Below are 19,799 nucleotides of genomic sequence, written 5' to 3'. Positions count from 1 at the left end.
TTTCAAAGCAGCAGTCAGTTCTTACAGCTCCTGATTTAAGGTAAAGCTGTAGGAAAAGGTGGTAAAGCCTGATGTATAAATCCACGCTTAGGGACTAGGGGAACTAGAGAAGGTGCCTTTGCTGCTTTGGCATTGCCCCTTCGTGTTGTGTCTAACAGAAACAGGTGAATTGTACAAGAGCCTGACTGGAAACAACCTCGTTTCTTAACCTAATGAGAATATGTAATCATATAACAAATAGTAATGTTAGCACAGCCGTTGTTCCTTTGCGGCGTTATTTTGGGGAGTAAAACTGAAATATTTCCTGCTCCAGAAAAGGTAATTTATTTATATTATGCTAGCAGACAAAAACAAACAGGCAGGAAAATGAAGGCCTTGCCTTAATCTTACACTGAAAAAATGCCAAAACAACAGCAAAAATAGCACCTAGGCTGCAGAGGGGAGGATAACCTTCGGAGCCTATAGAACCTATATGACTTATGCTTCCTTGTAGGCGAGGGGTGGATCAAGGCCCATATACATGGTTCAGTACAGCTCACAGGCTTGTAAGTGCAGAAATACCTTATTAATCACTCATCTTTGGGTGTGTAAGCAATGCAGGTGAGGTACTTCTGCCATTTATCTCAGCAGCTTTTACATCCCGCAGAAAAGACCGGGGTGCAAACCTTGTAGAGTAGTGTATGGTTTCAGATATCCTATAAGCTCATCCTATAAACCTATCCTACTGGAACAGCCTAGGAGAAAAGGTTTAGCCACTGGATTTCAATGCCTCCACTGGGGACATCAAAAACGTGATTTTAGAGGGGAGCTCCCTTCTGCTTTCCCCTTCCTCTGAGCACAAACCCAGCACCACCAAAGAGAGGCTGCACAAAATGAAGGAGTTTCTAAGATCGTTCAACATATATAATAAAACAAATCTTTCTGCACCATGAAAGTGAGCTAAAGGGGCACGTTAATTGGCTCACCACGTAAACTCTCCTCCTGCAGCTAATCCCATCAGTTAGCACCGGTCTGTCAGCACTGCATCGGTGCCAGCTGAGCTGCCTGCCTTCCTGCAGGTATTTTTCACTCAGCCGCTCACCGCAATGCCAGCGTTCAAATGTGCAGATGACTCTAAATCATGGGACACTAGGCTTATTGATTGATTTACACAGCTATCAATTAAAAATAATAAATTTTGTAATTAGAAGTGGTGGAAGCAAGTCAAAAATTCTCGAATGAGACTTGCTGGTAAGAATGTGCAAACCCCCAAGAATTGAAGAATAGTTCCATAACTGAGAAACTAAGTACTGTTCCTGCTTTCTTCCTGTCTGTATGTATATATATATATATATATATATATATACATATTTATATAGTTTCTATTCTGTTCAAATAAAGTTTAAACTGATGTTTAACTACACAGTTTAGGATTCAGTATTGAAATAATTTGTTTTCTTAAAACAACTGCTATTTTCTCAGTCCTGTATCATTCATGATTAGGAAATAAACATGCAGACAAAAACCAGCCACGATGTGCAATTTGTATCATGACAATTCATGGACTCTTCACATTCACGAGAAAGTGCAGAGCAGTTTCATAGCACGGTTTGGGAAAAGCAGGATAAAGAGCAAATGCCTTGATCTAGCAAGTCAGCCCAGCCCAACAGTGCCCTTGCCTATTTCTGTGTAATGTTAAACATCCGAGTGCTCCTCACTCTCTGCTTCTGACTGCTGCCTGCCTACGCACAAGTGCGTGTAAGTATATTGCACAATATGCACTTAGGGGAAAACATGAACACGAGTCCTATTAAAGCTGCGTGCTCTGCAGCTATCTGGCTCGCCCTCAGAGACACGCACACATTCCCAAAGAAGACATCAAGGCAGAAGCTGAATTCCAGACCTACCTCATTTGCTAAAATCCATCTACACCGTCAGCTCATTTTCTGTCAAGGAGGAGGATGCTGCCTGTTATTGGTGCTAAACCCCTTCCAGAACCTTGTCAACTCAACGTGAAACTGGAACAGGTACTTTCACACTCCACCACAGCACGTGGTCCAGACCCAGCCTCAGCTGACCCAGGAAGGCTGACAGGTACAGCTCTCAGGATCCTGGCCTCTCGTCCAAGATTGCTCCCTTTCCTTTTCTATATTCGCTGTAAATAAATAATGTATCATAATACAGAGTTATTTAGAAAGGACTACATTTAGGAAGTTCACTCTGTCAGTGGATAAAAACAATAAAAATAAGCATTACTCATGAGGCCAGAATGTAGACTAAGTGAGGCGAGCTTCAGATCTTTCACCTAGACAGGAACATCTCCCATCCCCAGAACAAACAGTGCTCAAAGCCTGTTCTTTTCTGCTAGGGAAACAGTAGTAAAGTCAACCCATTAAGTTCATTTGTGCCAATATATATATAAAAAAAGAGTAATAGTGCACACTGAAAAAAAGGCATAGATTTTAATCAGTCATCTAACACATGTCCATTTTATTTTGCTACTGAACGCATTTCAGCTTTAACTCTATACAATGTCTTCAGCAGCCTCCTCCTTCCACAGACTGCAAATTTTCTAGATACTCGGTGAGAGCCTCCATCTCTGCAAACTCCAGTAGCCTGTTTATCAGCTTATCCAGTTCTTCTTTCCCACTTAGAATTTCCTATGAAAAAACAACAACAGACAAAAGCATTACTGAGCATTCATCAGTGTTATTCCGAAATAGTGACTACTCAGAAGAGGAGCTCTGGGAATGCCCTCTGCCTGGTGTCTTATCGTAGCACTTCCACTTGCCCAACTTCATGACTCCCCTGTCCCTGTGTGAGAGCACCATGGTGCACTGGGACTTCGTGTGAAGGCACACTGGCAACAACAGAAGAGGTGTTGCTGCCGTCTTGCTGTGCTTTCACATAACCTAAGCATTTACATAAAAAATTCATCCAGCAAGAACAATTAGGAGTAGAAGGACCCAATTTAAATATTTTTTTCATGCCAAGAACGGATTTTTTTTTTTTTTACAAGCAAAGCTTAACTCACTTCTGTTAGACAGTTTATAGTTCCAATTTTACTCAAAAAAAAAGTACGTGAAAAGCTAGACTAACAAAACTAATATTTATACAGTTGTGGAACTTCTTACCATTCTCTTCCATCTGGATACCTCTATAGCTCTTCCCTACCCCATTAAATATGAACTTAAGAATGGTTCATATGTCCTGTGTTCTCATTCAGCATGTCCTGTGTTCTCTGAAGTAACCCTGGACATCTGTGGGTACAGGTTAAAAGTGTTGCTCCTTAGGCAACAGCAATTACAGTAAACTGGATGCCTAAGACAACTTAATACAGGGTCATCCTAAACTTTGTCCTAAAGTTCAGAGCATTGCCCATAAATTTATTAGACAAAAATGCACTATTAGGTATTTGTTTAAATACCTGTTAACAAAGCAATAAGATTGAAACGTTATGTAGAAATTTATTCAGAAGTAAACCACCAGGTAATCTTGCAATAGAAGTATTCAGCTTCAGTTGCTATTATCTGTGGCTTTCAAGGTAAACAAGGTTGTTGTTTTTTCTTTATTCACTCTAGCCTTAAAAGGAGGATTAAGCTGATTGGCTGACTTAACTTACAAAAAGTCTGTCTTGGCAGGTTTTTCTTTTGGCTACAGTAAGCTTCAAGAATCTCAAGTTTCACTTGCCCAGTTTGGTGAAGGGACTCACAAAGTTCACTAAGGAGCACTCCATACTTGATCTTTTTTTTTTTTCATATAGTAGGAGAAAAAGACACAGAGAACTAGGTCAGCTACATACTTCCTGTGTAAGTCATCTTTAACACTACCCTACATCACTGAGGCAGAAGAGTGTGAGCTTCTTGAATCTATCACATTCCATCAGAGAACAACGGGCCACGTGATTTCCACATATATTTTAAATTGTTTTCACAAGGTTACATTTTTTCTCACAAGATACAGATAAGTCTAAGTTTTAAAACCCCGATAAGCAACCATCACCTTGATATTGCGTGCATCATGCGCGATCCTGTGGTCGGTGACTCTGTCCTGGGTGAAGTTGTAAGTACGAATTCTCTCTGACTGGGCTCTTGTTCCCAACTGTAGCAATAAAAATATATATATTGCGTTTTTTTTAAATTAAAAAGCACTCTACAACAGCATAGCCAGAATAAACACAAATTGATCAGCCGGTTCCACCTACCAGCCTAGTAGTCACTGATTTAGGATATATTTTTAAAACATTGTGGAAATACTAAACTGCATTATTTGCTATTCTGTATCAGACCAAGTTTTAACATCCTGCAGTACACCACTTCTGTCCTAGCTGTGTAGCTGTAAGAATGACATCAGTCACGTAAGGCAAAAGGTGTGCCTACACATGGCAGCAGTTCAAAAATGTCACGTGGTATTTTGGGTTTTGAGGGGGTTGTGTTCCCACCAAAGATAACGAGCAGGCACCATTAATAACAGCCAACGTTTACTACACAGAGGGGTGGCAAAGCAGTTCCACTAACATCTGGCTGTCAGAAATCAACACCCAAAGAGTAAATTGAGAGTACGGAGAGGAGTCCTCTAGTGGTAACGTGCAGGAGCACAAACAACTCTGAAAGCTTTAAAACTGAACTCAACGTAGCTTTGTTGCGTGGTTAAATGCTTTATTGAAATGGAGAATTACACAATAAAAACTGCTCAGGGAGATGAGTACCTGCTTAGGTTTTGTTTGGAAAATTCTACCCGCACCCACATTTATATTTCAAACCAAGGAGTTTATTCGATATATTCTGAATTATTAGGAAAGGTAATTTACTTCCACCTGATTTTCGGTAGTATGTAAATATATAATAAACGTAAATCTACAGTTCTTCATACAGCTTCGAAAACTCTCAAGCTGAAGTTATTAACAAAAGATAAATGGCTCACTGATTACAACTGAGTTAATAATCTGCAGGAACAATACATTTAAATGCAATCTGAAATTAGTGATTAAGTAGCTGGAAACTTTGGAGCACCGAAGAATTCTGCTATTGTGAAATATTTTCATTCTTTTTGATCGCTGTTGAAGTTTGCACCGCAAACAGCAAAATACTCAAGGAATGGGAGAAGAATGTTAGCACACTTAAGAGAAAAGTACACTTTGCAGCTTAATTTGAGGTAAGTCTTTTACGGAAATCATTTCTTCTTTTAAAGGCTATCTAAAAAATAGCAAATCAACTTTTATGTAACTGCGAATTGGTGGGCTTGTTTATATACTCATTTCTCTCAAAAGCTCTGTATGATCTGGTCAAATATGTTTTAGGAACAGGTTAAAATACAACTCCAAGAACTCCAAGAACTTCTGATCCCCATTTTCACAGAGAATAACTCTGTACTACTGCTCTGATTGTGTAACTGTAGCCTTAAGAGGGGAATTCAGTTCACAGTGTTGAGCGAGTTCGGATCATTCAGACAGTTCCAGCTGCAGTCTTACAATTCCTTTCTCTCCAGCTACAGTCGATGGCTCTTTTTCATTACCTGAGAAGTCTACATTAGGGTTGAACCGGGAGAAGATGAAATCAGAGTTCCAGTTTTAAAGCACTTACCACTTTAACACACAAGATTCTCCTTTGTAAGCACACCCAGCCAGACACACACACTCACGTGCTCTGTCATTGCCACTCAAAGAGATCGGAAACAAATCTACAACGCGGCACCTTTTCCAAGTTCCAGCAATCACATTTCCTCACCTGCAGTTTTCTGGCACTCTGCTCTTGACTTAGTTGTTTTTCAATGATCTGCTGGTACAGCTTAGCTCTCAGCATCTGCAGAGCTATTTCCTTGTTCTTCAGCTGTGATCGCTCCTGCTGGCACTCTACTACTAGTCCTTCACAGAAGAATTCAAGAGAGCACAGATCAAAAGCCCATTATAACAAAGAACAAGCAAGCTAAATTAATTCTAACACATTTGGTGATTGAAACCTTCTGCAGTGCTGGTTTGTAGGGCCTTTCAGCTGTAGGGTAAAAAGTCATTTTAACACACTGCCCAAAACCTTAAATAACTTTTTAAATTCTTTACAATTGCACCAGGAGCTTCTTTGTTTGCTGCTACAGAACGGATAGAGATATTGTAAAATTTCACGAAGCAAACAAGTTTCTGACATTGACTCCAGAAAACAGATTTTCTCCAGCTAGCTATCGCATGTTAAAAATGTAATTTGCAGAGTACACAGAAGCACGTTGAGAAAAAACAAAATGCAGGATTTGAAAGTCTTAGTCTGCATAAGCTCTTGGAGGCTGGAAAGTTCATTATTCTAGCAAAAAAGGGTGTCAAAGTCATACTGGAGAGTCATAAACTGAATTATGAATAACAAATAAAAATCTTCACAAGAAAACCAGTATTTATTTTTACTTTACATTAGATTTCTGAAATAAAAAGGTGTACACAAAACAGCTGTTTTCAGGTTGCTACTGGAATTTCTTGTGCATTAAGAGATTCTGCATCTGGATGGATACAAACCCACTGAATTTCAGTACAAACAAACCCTAACAAAGACAGGGTGGTTCAGTATATACAGTAACTTCCCATCAGTGTGTGCTTTCTTTCCTATTCAACATCTAACAGCATTAACTAGCACCCAATGAAAATCTTCAACCCTCCTTTTTCTCTCAGTCTTGTAATTACACAGTTTGCAGCGAGGCTGCCAATGACCATTACTCCCGAAGCAGTCAGCACGAATTATTTACATCTCCCATCCCATCCCTGTCACCCTCCATTTGTTCTTTCATCCTTCAAAGACAGTGTATTCATTAAGCAATCCATCTGAGGACAAAACTGGCGTAACAGCAACACGTCGACCATTGTTCCACTAACACACATTCCTTTTCTCACTTGTTTCCTCGCTAAAAGGTGGGCAGAACGAGAAAGGGATACTGTCTTTTTTGATACAAGGCCCAACCTGGCAAACTCACTGTAAGAGATGATTTGCAGGATCATGAGCTTTCAGTTCAGGATAAAGCTTTAGGGTGATTAGAAGGAAAAGCAGCCAGACTCACCTGTGGGAAGGTGCACGATTCTCACAGCGCTGTCAGTTTTGTTAACGTGTTGCCCTCCTGCTCCTTTGGACCTGAACGTGTCTACACGCAGATCTCTGGGATCCACTTTAACGTCAACCTAGAATCAAAGAAAATTACTACTTTCTGCTCCTGCTAAAATATTTTGAAGACCTTTTCAAGGATATATGGTATTAAAAAAAAACACTTCTCCAAAACCTGTTCTTTTATAACTGTTCCTAAGTAACAGCTATAATTATTATACTTAAAACACCCTAACAGCAAGTGTCTCTGCAAAGCAACTCTTTAAGTACTCTACTTATTTTTTCCATCTCTCACTCCAGGTCCTTCAGAAAACAAGGTATGTCTGTGCGGGAAACAAACTACAATCAGCAACTTTTTGTAAAACCACCAGCTTTGGCAGGGAGACCAAGAAACAAGCAAATCATCCAAATTATTTCTAAGTAGCAGCTCAAGGATCTTGTTCACCGAGTCAAGCCTGAATGATTTTTGCAAGGGTGTTTAAAAACATCTTAGGAAAAGGTGGGTGTACCCAGATCCAGGCAAGGACTGCAGCACTGGAAGTACGAGCCCATGACCTGGACCAAGTTTGAGCTCAGTGGATAGGAAAAGAACATTCTGACCTAATCAACGTTGCGAGGAAAGTGTTACAGGGAAGCAGAACTTGCAGGGAAACTTCAAGATTTGTTTTTGATTATCTTCAGCGTAAATTGCTGGTTTAAGTGAGAACGGCTGGGATCGGTGAAAACTCAAAGACTTACCCACACGCTCATTCAAATTCAGAGCATACGGCCCTGGATTTAACAGGGAACGACACCAATAATTTAAATGAACCAAAAAAGAATTAAGGGACTTGCTGAAACTTATTACTATGCAACACTGAATATTTTCTTGGACATATTCCCCGTCTTAATATAAGACATAATTTAAAATTGGCTTAGTGCTAACGAGCCAGATCTGTGAGCACTGGGGCTGGAACAGTCACCGAACTGCTCAGCGATCTACTTGCCACTTCAGGCGATAGCAAATTATCTGGGAAGTTGCTTCTAGTGAGCTGTTTAAATATGTAAGGTACACAGGAGGAGCAGGGATACCTCTTGCTGCCTCAATCAGCAGTTAGTTTACCTCCTCTGGCTGCGGAAGGACGATGACCGACATCGTCCCGGTGTGAATGCGCTGCATTCTCGACGACAGGCCCGTCTCGGGGATTCGCTGGACCCGGTGCGTCCCTCCTTCGTATTTCAGATGCCTGTAGACATCATCTCCCGAAATATGAGCGGCCGCGTGATGCAGCCCACCTGGAGAGGCAAGCACCGTGTGACAAACAGCGCAGAGAAACCCGGCTTTTAATTTAGCTGTCTTGGTGGAGTGCCTGAAGAGCTTCGGTACCTATCTCAGCTGGAGTGTAGTTGAGAACGTCAAAGGTCCAACGTTTATAGTCTGCATAGTTCTGGTACATCTCAAACATCTCCTTGGTGAACTGCTGGCAGATGTCACCTAAAAAAATAAAGGCAGTTCGTTATACAGCAGCCACCAGTTTTTAGATTGAGCTGCCACCGTAATCGTGGTCATTAGACAGATTTAATGCTCCTCTTTAGAGAGTATTACTTTATACCATTGAAGTATAAAAGTGCATTCAGAATAACCCATAAGAGCCTTAAAAATTTGGAGGGAGGTTTGGAGTAATCTTTACTGCGGAGATTTTGCTGACCTCCAGTTGTTCTGCCAGCTGTCACTTCCAATATAACATGACTTTTATCATATTTTTCCTTTGGCACTAGGAGCTGGAAAAGCTGAAAAGAGAAGAAAAAAAAAAAGAGAGAGAAAAGAAAAAAGAATGTCACTGTCTCTTTCATGACTCTGTATTTCCTTTTAATCCAGTTTACAGCCAGCCTTCACAAAAGCCATGGCTTGAGCCCACCTGACAGGAAAAATAGCTGATCCCACTCGTCCCAGCCCCAGCTACCCACGAACACCAAGTTACTAGCTATAACTCAGCTGGTTTTCACACAAACATTGATCTTATTTTTCAGAAGGTCCCATTTCCCGTTATCTCAATGTGAACACAGAAGTGAGACCAAACACAGAACCTTCCCCTGAATCTGTTGAACTTCTCTGCTTATAATTAACGTCCCCACTGACGGGGTGCTGTCAGCTGAAGAGGAAATGAAAGATTGAAAGTTGCAATCAGAAACCTTTTCAAGAACGTAGGCTCTGCTGTCACACACAGTTATGAGGATGCCATGCCACGTCTCACTAGCACAGCCAGAGCTTTATATCCCCTTCAGCACCTCCAGACAGACAAGCAAGCAAGCAAAACTGACTAAAATAATAAGCTTCCGAGATGCATTTGCCAGAAGCTTACTAATTAATGTTGCCTGTTGTCTTTTCAAGGAAAAGTAAGAAGCTGGACTTCTGTTTCATTACATGCAAGTGTCATAGTCGATGGGTAAGATCCCAAAGGAAGATTTTTTTGGTATCTTTATTTACAAAGCTGTGTAACTTTACCTTGGGCTCACCTTTCTGCACAGCGTGTTGATTTTTTTATTGAGGGTTTCCTTCTCTTCCAAGGCAAGCTCCAGAAGTTGTTTCTCATCCCTGCTGTCTAGCTCTAAATTCCAACGATAGGAACAGATATTAGCCAGTCTCCCTTACCTTAGAGCAAACTGTAGCACAGCTGACAAAAGACACACACTACAGCACATAAAAGCTCGCAGCGCAAGCAGTTCCACTTTGCCAGCATGAAATATCAAAAAAGGGCAGCCCAACCCAGGATGCATATTGCTAACTCAACGATTGTATTTTTCAGGGGTGTTGGAAGGAGTAGCAGATATTTTACCTCTGAAGCTCTGGGTTATGGCTCAAAGTCTGCATCAAACAGATGCTAGTCCCAGCTGATGCTTATGTGGCACAGACTGACAGTCCAGGTGTAAATCCACGAACAGATTTGACAAAATACATCAAAAGCATGCTTGGAGCCAAAAGGGCCTCAGTTTCCCATATTACAGTTCCTCACACAGCAAAAACGTTGGTTTCTAGACTTGCCCAGAAACAGACCTATACTCAGTGATTTGCAGACAACTCATTAAGGTGAGCATAAAACATGTAAGTATGATGATAACAACGAGGTTTCTAACCCTCTGCCTCCTGTTAATCAAGCCATCAGTGAGATGTGAGAGTTGTGGATTCAGGCCACCAGGATGTGGATGACCTCGCTTCAATTCCTGGCTTTGCTGAAGGAGATTCCCTTCCCCTCTGCTCAGCAAGTGTGAGTCAAGGGAAAAAAAATGACAACGCCAAAACAGGGAGCACCCTCTCCTTTCCATTTTAATTCTCTCTGTTCTACCAGCTGAGAAGTGGCTCTGTCACCTCATCAGAAGGTAAACCTAGAGGTTTTATCGGTATTTTAGTATTAGTATTTTATTTATAGAGGTTTACACACCTCAAGAAAAGAGCAGACAGATGTAGGACTTGGGGCTCTTCCTCTCTGCATGTCTGGAGCCTTGTTCTTGTTCTCCTGTCCGCAGCAGCAGCCTTAAGAACTAAATGGGCTGGGAAGTTGGGCCAGCTGGACAAGGACAGCAGCAGCTCCTCTATATCGTGGTTTCTAATTTATATTCCATGTGGGTATTTTTTCTTTAAATAAATGATGGCAGATCAACAGCTGAGCCTGATGTCATAAATTGTAAATTTCCTTACCAGTTTATTACAACTCCAACCAAAAGACAGTACTGAATGAAAAGCTTCTAGCTGGCTCAAAAAACATCCTCGTGGATTAGTTAGATAAACTAAATATTGTCAGCAGAGATGGAAGCAGGCTCTGGGGGTGACCTACCAGCCTGAGGTTGAAATGATCGGCATCCCATCCCTACCTCCCTGCAAAGCTGGCCTTTAAAAAGTCACTTCATCTGCCCTCTGACATGCCTCACCAGGGACAGACTGGGCAATAATATTTTCCTGCTTCATTGAGTGCTGCAGAGATACAATCCTACAGTAATTGTGAGGAATTTAGGTATGACATAGCAGAGGATCAGTTATGGAGCTAAAAACAACACAAAGCACAGTCAGCCGAAGGGGCCATCTGTGTTTTAGCTCAGCCACACGACACAGACTGCGTACAGAGTAATTGGGCTCCATTTAAGTAACTTCTTGGCTGTAATTTTCTTTCATTCATTGGCTTTTTCCTTCTTTCAACTCTAATTCATTCCATTCATCCATATCATAATTTATGGAATTAGCAAAATTCTTCATTACATTTATTTGATGCAAAAACAGCCTTGTTAAGTTGGAGTTTTCCACTTTTTTAAACACTTTGTCATTCTGCCAAGTATATTTCTTTTTCAGGTATCAATTTTTGTCCCCCATCTTCACTCCTTTTCCTCTTTATCCACTGAAGAGGAGTGAGAGGGGTTGGGATTAAAATACTGTCTTTTATCTTAGTATCTCTGGGGGTAGCAGAATAGTCCACATTTTTCTTTTCTACTGAACACACTGCTTCACATTTCCAATTTTTTTTTTTTTGTCAAAATTTGTACCACTGCTTATTTTGTAAATTCTCCCCATACTTTCTTTTTCCTGAATGGTATCAAAAACAGTGTCAATATTTTTTTTTCCTGTTTTTTACCCCAACCTTTACTGTAGAATAGTTTTGAGAAGCAGCAGCTTCTTAGATAACCATCAATTTGTATTCTTTGTAGGACTCCTCAAATATCTTCGAAGACATTAACTCCTGCTGCTTATGTTGGAAGCTGAATTCAGGGCCTGAAGATGAAAGTTCACAGAATTTGCTTAATAAGCATCAATGCACTGGCTGGTTGGAATCCCATTTTAAATGACACAGGTGAAGTCTGTGTCTATCAAATATGCTTGACGTGAAGATTTTTTCCCATTCAGTTCATACTGTCTGTTCTATCAAAAAAAGAACTTCAAAAAAAATATTTCCAAACTATTTCTGCTAGACGCAGCCCTCAGAGTTCAGATGGTTCCTACCTTCCCAAGTTGGCTGTATTAAGACCTCAAACCAAAGAGAGATGAGGTAAAAATAAAAGGAAATGGATGAAAGCAAGAAAGCTCCCAGGAACGGACATGACCAGAGAGTGTTCCAGGGCTGCCTTAACTTATGTAAAGGCTTTCCTTGAAGGCCAGGCAATTAAGTTCATCACAAGCAAAGCCACTCTTTTGCAATGACTAAGAGAATGTCTTCTCCTTACCTCTGCACATGGTTTCTAACTCCTGGACTTCTCTTTCAGCCTCTCTGATTTCCTGAAACGCAGTTACAACGCGGGACAGATCGGCACGTCTTCTCCTCAGGGTTCGTTGCTCAAAGTCATTCTTTGAGTCAGCATCGAGCAGATGACTGACCTCCTGGTATTCTTTGCTTAGAGTCTCCAGGTACTTCTGCACAGCCTCGTGCTTCCACAACGCTCGGGAATCCTGATGCTTCTTCCTAAGCCGACCATTGCACGACGGAGTCAATCTAGCTGGGTCCAGCAAAGATTTTGGCCTCCCAAATCCACAGCTGTGCAGCCCCATCACATAACCTATCTTCTTCGCAACAGAAGGAAGAGGGGAACTGTGAAGCTGACCATGACAGTAGCAACTGGAAAGCAAGCTCTTGAAAAGCCAGACACTTTGGAGAGGTTTCATCTTGTTCCTTATTCTTCCACTGCCTGAAATGAGAAGTAGACAATATACAGGTGTCAATATGCAATACACAATTGTCTAGAAAGTGTTTTCTTTAAAAATAATAAATAAAAATCCAACCTGTATCAGGCCCAAATCCTGTTCTGGATTACACCAACACAAATTTAGTCACCCTGGACAAAACTATTCCTGTTTCAATCCCAGTGTAAGCTAGAAATTCTTACCAGCACCATTGTACTAGCTGAGAGTTGGCAAAAGTATCTTCTGTCACCTCCTCAAACAGTTTGTTTCTGCTGTGAGGATCTGCTCTAGGTGCTGCTTTACAGACAACAGCTTTGTTTGCTATACATCTCACTGGAAAAATCCAACTATTTCATGCCTTACTGGCAAAACAAAAATGCTGCTGTGAGAAGACAAAGCTATACTGAAAGTACACAACTGTATAGAGAGAACAGAACGTATAAAATGTGCAGAATTTTGTGCAAAACCATAGCTACTGCCATTACAGGATATAACTTTGGAAGGTGGGAAATAGTGATATTGGGGTGACCTTGCAAAAGTCTAGTCAGTGGGACTGCAATATATGAAAGAAATATGAATATATGAAGAAATTATTCATCTCTGTATGTATTATGTCAAAGATGGGAGCAGTGCTTTATGTTCCCTGTGTACTCCTTCCCGTGCTACTCTCACATGTAAGTGACACAAACATCCTCTATCAAAAAAGCGAGTAGGAAGCTGGTACTCTGAAATCCCATCCCTCTATTTTTCATAGACCTGGCGTTGTTTTGCAGGACACAGGATCACTGCTGCTCCAGGAAAGATTTTTTTTCTTCATTGTGCATCATCAACATCACAAACCAGGCAATGAATTATTGTGTTCTAAAACTCAGCGTGCAAGGATCTACCAAGAGGACTGCATTTAAATCTTTATTGTCCTAGGACTACACACACGCAAAAAGTTTAACAAATATTTCCTTAATATTTCTGCCACGACCACAGCCCTCTGTGTCTACCAACTTCTACAGAACAAGTTGATTCTGAGAATCCAGCCCATGAAACTTTTACAACAGGATCTCCTTGAAAGAGCACGCTGCAGTTTCCCAAATCCAATAATTTTTTACTTATTACTGACAAGAGCTTCTGTACGCCTTCAGGGGTTTTATGAACAAATTACCCCAACATTAAGTACTCAGCTCACCACTTTTCCCTACCTACTTACCCATTTGTCCTATAACAAAGGAACAGCAACACACAGTAAAAACAGAGCTATTGTTTTTCCAATAAAAAACCCCAGATGTCTGTTTTATTGCCTAGGGGAACTGGAAGAGCTGGAGAGGGAGGGAAGAGCCTTTATTCTACTTCTGCACCTTCCCCAAGCTGGCAGGCACTACCAAACTCACTGCAGCTATTTTAAGGACTGCTTTAATTTACAGAAAGCCAACAATAGCCCTCGTGGATTGTTCCGGTGACTAAAACCAGCTGTAGCAGAGGCATCAGGCTTCCTTCACCAGGAACAAGGCAGAAGGCCCGAGGTCTGCACTCCTGGACTTAGTTCCTCGAGGGCATGTGCTGGAATTAATTCCCAAAGGCCTGATTTTGCTGATGGCAGTGGAGTTGTTCCTACTTATTCCAAGTCACCACGCTCATCATCACCCAGCCAGGTGGTAAACGTCATTAATGGAGTTAACTGGTGGAGTTAAAAATCAATATATTCAAATCACTAATTCATAATATAGCTCTGCCTCAGCTCTCAGAAGTAAAACCCTTGTTTTTAAATGCCTGAACACCTAAAAAATTGCACGACTCCTACCTTTGAGAAAGAAATTTCAGAATAATTTTGTTTTGTTATTGAAAGAATAAAGCTATCTCCTCCTCCGAGAGATGCTGTCGCACTGCTTTTGTGCAGAAATAAGCCCACATAAAACTTTTTCAGAGCACCGTACGGTACCTACCAGCTGCTTCTCAAACTAGTTTTTAGTAACTTCTTCTAATGGGACAAAATTATCCTGTGGGCAGCACAAACACATCAGAAGTCAGAACCGGCATGCCAAAACGACAAGTGTAATTGTCTCATTGCAAGCACAAAAAGCCCAGCACAGCCCCAGCCGAGCAGCAGCTATCAACACGACTGTTTCGGGAGCTTTAAGAAGCCACTTTTAATAATCAAAGCGCCCTCAGCTCCATGCAAATGCATTTGTAGAGCTGTGTATGAATATTGACGGGTACGGCAGCAGCAGAAGAGCCTCAGAGACACGTTTCCAAGGCCTCAGGGGCCCACGGTGGCGTTGAGGACCCCTCTGCCCCCCCAAATCCAGGCGCAAGCCCCCCTTACGCAGCGCAGGATTTGTGCGCTCCCCAACTCACCGTCCGCAAGGACAGGCAGCAGGCAGACCCGGCCTCAGCGCATGAGGGCATTGCAGAGGGGAAGGAAAGCGGAAAAAACTCTCGCTCCCAGCATGCCTGCCCCGAAACACAGCTCCCAGAGGGCAGCAGCCTGCCTTGGCCGCCTCTCCTCCGGCCCACGGCATCGCGGGATTTGGGAGCGCAGCTTTGCCAGCATCGCTTTAGCGAGGGCACGCTGGCTTGGAAATACCAGCCCCCAGATTAAAGAAAGAAAAAAACAAAAACAGACCTTAAAAACACGCCTGTATTTTCATTTTCGGTATCTTCTTCACAGTTGCGTGGTAACGCGCTCTGACTTGAGCAAACGCTGGCTGGAGCGGCGAGCACAAGGAACGGGGAGGGCTCTGCTCCCCGGCTCTGGGCTCTTACATAAAGTGGGCTTTTCCGTGCCTTTTCCCAAAACACGGCTTCCAATCTGGTTTATTCAAAGAGCGATTTCGGAAAAGTCTGCATAAAACAACGTGAAGTCCCACTTTCCGGCGGAGCTTGCTGTTAATTATACTGAAAATGAATTATTGCTGCTCTACAGGAGACAAACATCGGTCCCGAAATGTTCAGAAACATAAAACCACCCCGGTTTGTGTCCGGCTAGCAGGCTGCAGCTTCCTAATACGGCGAGTTTCCAAACACAGTATGCATATGCACATCTTCACAGTTGCATAATCTGTTTAATATTATCTGTATCCCTAATTATAGTCAAAAGTGTTTACATAACCTTTTTTTTTTTTTTTTTTTTATACCTATAATCACCCAAAAGGCCAATTTACCTACCTGCTGCTACACATGGTACAGGAGAAAAACATACTCAAGCCTCAGAGGAAGAATTCTGCTGCCTGATCCTTTTAGGTTTTCCTTAGGTGTACAGCTTGCACTGAGAAGTTTGCTTTTTTTCAGTAACTTTCCCCATCTTTTTTACATTTCAGCAAACCTAGCTCTGCTGTAAATGCTTTAAGGAACGCTATGTTCTAAGTTTCTTTCTTCCCAGCTACTGTCATTCAACAGGATTTAAAAAAAAATAAATAAAATCTGGTATTTGGCACATATAACATCAACAAGGTTTGGCAAGGTAAGCGCTCCAAAAGACTGAAAATGAGCTGATCGGGGGATTTGGAGCAAATCTCATCAGCACTCGAATGACAACTAACCTCTTGTTTAGGTCTGAGGGCTGCTTCTGGCTCTGCTCGATCCCTGGGACTGGAGGCAAAGCAGACATGAAAAGGCTGCCCCAGAAAACAGGAGCCATCCCAAGCCGACCAAGTCACCAAAGAGCCTCAGCAAACAGCACCCTGCGATCTCCAAGGAACTCCCCCAGGCCTGGGAGACGCAGCACAGGTCTCTGTTCCCACTCCTCAGCTATACCTTAGGCCTCAGTGAAGATAAATAATAAAATTATCCTTGCGTTGGGACTCCAAATATCCAATCTGACACTTAAAAACCTTGGAAAGGTGGTCCATGGGAGAGCAACCAAGAAGCTAATAAGAACACACAAGTTATAAGCAGAGCACGCACTCAGAATTACAAAACAGATTTAAAAAGGAGAGGGATAGGCCAAGAAAAATCACATCAGCCTCTACTGCAGCCAGGAATGGCTATTATATTAAACCCTCTGATTAAAAGCGATCACGATTCCGTTTTTATTGCACTTGCTGGTCAAGTTTCACACTCTGAGTGTGAAAGTACAGACTAACAAATTCTCCGCACCCCCACCAGCCAGCAGCTAAGACACAGGTTGGTCTCATCCATCCTTTTAATCCATCATTTTAAATGGAATATGGGAATTGAGCACAAAGGATGGGAAATCCCACTGCTGCCTGTGCATCCACCTCCCTTACGGTTTGCTTGGATGCCCCAAAGCCTGCACGGCCACAGCAGCTGCCCACAGAGCTGGTGAGGACCGTGGCTTATGGGGTGGAAGGTGCTTGGGGTGAGGTGCTGCTGCCCTCAGACACCATGGCAGAAGGGAGGAGTGACAGCAGCAGGGCAGCAGGGAACGGGACACGGGGGTCCTGTACTTTTAAATCTAAAATCTGGCAACCCCGAGCTGCCAATTGCTTTAGAAACGAGAGGCAAAGAAATGGTTCATCAGACAAAACAGGCTCCAGGCCTTACAATGTGCTTGGCTTGAAGGCAGGTCTATGTCCATGCGGAGGCCCTTTTTATGCTCAGGGGCCCTAACTGGGTTTAGCGATCTGCCAGCATTGTGCCACGACTTCTACAGAAGGTAGAGAGAGAGATGCAGAAAAATCACAAGCTTGCTATCGTGGACATATCGCTTTAATACTGCTCCCCCCTTTTGACCCAAATAATTTGTCGACAGACTCCTGAATTCTTTCTGTTTGTAGGAAAAACTGGTGACAGAATCATACGCGTCTTGAATACAGTCCTGTTTATTAACAAAGCCCGTCGAAAGAGCTTTGTTTGGCCCAGCACAGTAGGATTAAATGACAAGAAGTTTTCTTGACTGCACTCCCAAACCTCACTTTCAACCAGCACTGTGCCCCCCCCCAAAAGCTCATTTCTGTGTTTATTCTCTCGCAGCTAGTCTAAAAACGTTTCTTTCATTTTCTTCTTTCTTTTCTTTCTCATTTGCTTTCCTTTTCTTGCTGCTTTTAACACAGATTTTTAATACAGACGCGTGTCTAAATGCAAATCAAGCCCTTGCCTCTTATTTGCAGTTTGTCCGTTTGCAGACAGCATTCTTTCTAGTTCTTGGACTAGCAGAAAACAGAGACATTTAGCTACTAAGAACAGCCTTACTGCTTCAGACCAAAGGTTCACCCAGCCCTGTATTTGCCTGACCATCTCAGAGATGGATCTGTTTATCACCGAACCCAGCAGAAGGCGTAACGTACCTTTTGGTAAGACAGGAAACCAGAGGTCGTAACGTCAAGGCTAGCATTAACAAGAGCTAACTATGTGCTGTGGTGCAGACTCTGAAAATGAGGCAGAAGGGCTGACTTTGTCAGTAGTACTAATGTTTTGAAAAAAAAAATCAGGTACTGAGTAACAGCAGTCCTGCATCATATGCCAAAAAGAACAGTGAATGGAGTACAGCATGTGGAAAATACTACATAGTTGCACACGTTGGTTACCATTGATGCAGGTGACTGACATCCTTAGAAAGATGCCAGAACGAAACCAGCGAGAAATAAACACCGTAAAGATAACCTTTCTACAAATAAGCTTAACTACAGACAGCATAACTACAGACCACACAACAGATAACCAAAACTGAGCCTAAAACAACCACCATCCACAAAAAGCGGCCATAAATTGATGCTCAACAGTAAGTACAAAAGCATACGCTGTACTTCTCTAATATCTCCTCACATTTGCTATCTTCTCAGGAAACTACCTGAGCCTTTAGATATGTAAATATATCTTTTTTCTATCTTGTAGTTCCCAAGTTAGATTGCCTTCCAGGTTACTCTCTTTCAAGAAGTCGTCCACTCTCCTGTTGCCTCCTTTAGCCTGAAAGAAAGGCAGCTATCGTGTCCATCAACTTCAGCAAGGCTTGTGACAAGTCAAAGACATATTGACTATTTTCTGTCACAGTCAGCTACCCACTTTACGTGTAACCAAAGAAAACTTGTTCAGCATACAGCTTTTCCAATTGCTTTTTATTGTTTTTTCCACACGCTTGCTTTACTGTGCCTGTCTACCATGTTCGCCACCTGGGACAGTAGGTGGATAACCATATTACTACAGAATTAATATCCTTTTATAACATACCTTTTAAAATATAACTACTGTTTTTAAAGAGTAATTACACAAACAGATGCTAATTGAAGCTGCCTAATTTCCCCCCTCGTAAAATGCTCTTTTTAATTGGTTGCAACTTTTGACAGTTTAACCAGTTTTCCTTCTAAGTCAATCCCCTAGGCCACGTGGCCTCAGCGTCGCTGCTTTGTTTTCCCTTTCTGCAAAGACCCATTTACGAACTATTTCTGGGAATAACAAGGAGGAGAATTTCTTTTCAAGAGACCTTAAAAAAAACCTCCCCTCAGCGAAGGAGCCAAGCCACGAGTAAACACTTGGTGCTCTAAGCCTGCACGGATGGTGCATGGGGAAACTTTACATAATCAACTGCTGCAAAAAAAAAAAAAAAAAAAAAAAAAAAAAAAAAAAAAAAACAAACAGGAATTAATGCAGGAGATGACATCCCTGCCCGCCCGGAGCAAGCTGCCAGCTTGCTGCTGTTTCCCTCAGTGCCAGCCAGCGCACAGCGAGCGCTCGGCCCCTCGCAGCTCCGCTCTGACGGAGACTTTCCAGCAAAAACAGGAGCTGGACTTGATGATCCTGAGGGGTCCCCTCCAGCTCGGGATGCAGTACGATCCCCTAACACCTCCCAGGTTTTTGGGCAGCGCTTTAATCTGCTCCTCCACAGAGCGGCCACGCCAAGCGGGCTGCGAGGGCCCGAGCGGCAGGGGAGGGAGGGAGGCGCGGCGCGCAGACAAAGGAGGTTTTTCTGCCTTATCCCCGCACAGCCAAACGCTGAAAGAAAATAAAATAAAAATTAAGAATGAAAAATCACCCAAGTTTCGACGGCTTGGGGACAGCCGTGACTCAGGAGCGGGGCCAGCCGGAGTTATTTTTACACCCGCGGAGGGCGGCAGCCCCCTTCCCCCTCCTCCCCTCGGGGCGGCTCCGAGCAGCTCCTCGCCTCAGGTAGCGAAGCACCGAGCGCACCCCTTTTCCTTCCACTTCCTCAGGAGGGAGAA

General features: G+C 42.5%; 1 protein-coding gene across 2 annotated transcripts; it reads right to left on the bottom strand.

Moving 5' to 3' along the window:
* Positions 1–2,425: 2,425 nt before the first annotated feature.
* Positions 2,426–19,734, bottom strand: MTRF1 (mitochondrial translation release factor 1). Of its 2 annotated transcripts, none has more exons than XM_084285670.1 (10): positions 19,613–19,734; positions 12,240–12,698; positions 9,549–9,640; positions 8,741–8,822; positions 8,419–8,526; positions 8,155–8,327; positions 7,012–7,129; positions 5,706–5,842; positions 3,982–4,080; positions 2,426–2,639 (listed from the first exon to the last, which is right to left on the bottom strand). In XM_084285670.1, the coding sequence occupies exons 2-10, from the start codon at positions 12,673–12,675 to the stop codon at positions 2,517–2,519; spliced, it is 1,368 nt and encodes a 455-aa protein (XP_084141796.1). In that variant the 5' UTR covers positions 12,676–12,698; positions 19,613–19,734; the 3' UTR covers positions 2,426–2,516. The 2 variants fall into 2 exon arrangements, with proteins under 2 accessions (XP_084141796.1, XP_084141795.1); XM_084285669.1 differs by lacking the exon at positions 19,613–19,734 and adding an exon at positions 15,040–15,158.
* Between the last annotated feature and the right edge of the window lie 65 nt (positions 19,735–19,799).

Source organism: Netta rufina, assembly GCF_964035555.1.
Source record: "Netta rufina genome assembly, chromosome: 1".
NCBI classification, from domain to species: domain Eukaryota; kingdom Metazoa; phylum Chordata; class Aves; order Anseriformes; family Anatidae; genus Netta; species Netta rufina.
Note: the sequence above shows the minus strand (reverse complement) of the source record. Positions and strands in the feature narration are given on the sequence as shown.

Bases quoted from the DNA above. Each gene is read 5' to 3' on its own strand.
- MTRF1 (XM_084285670.1), bottom strand. From the start codon at position 12,675: ATGAAACCTCTCCAAAGTGTCTGGCTTTTCAAGAGCTTGCTTTCCAGT. The intron at 8,328-8,418 runs GTACCGAAGCTC...TTGCCTCTCCAG, and splicing joins CTACACTCCAGCTGAGATAG to GTGGGCTGCATCACGCGGCC. The intron at 2,640-3,981 runs GTGATGGTTGCT...GTTTTTTCATAG, and splicing joins ATGATGCACGCAATATCAAG to GAAATTCTAAGTGGGAAAGA.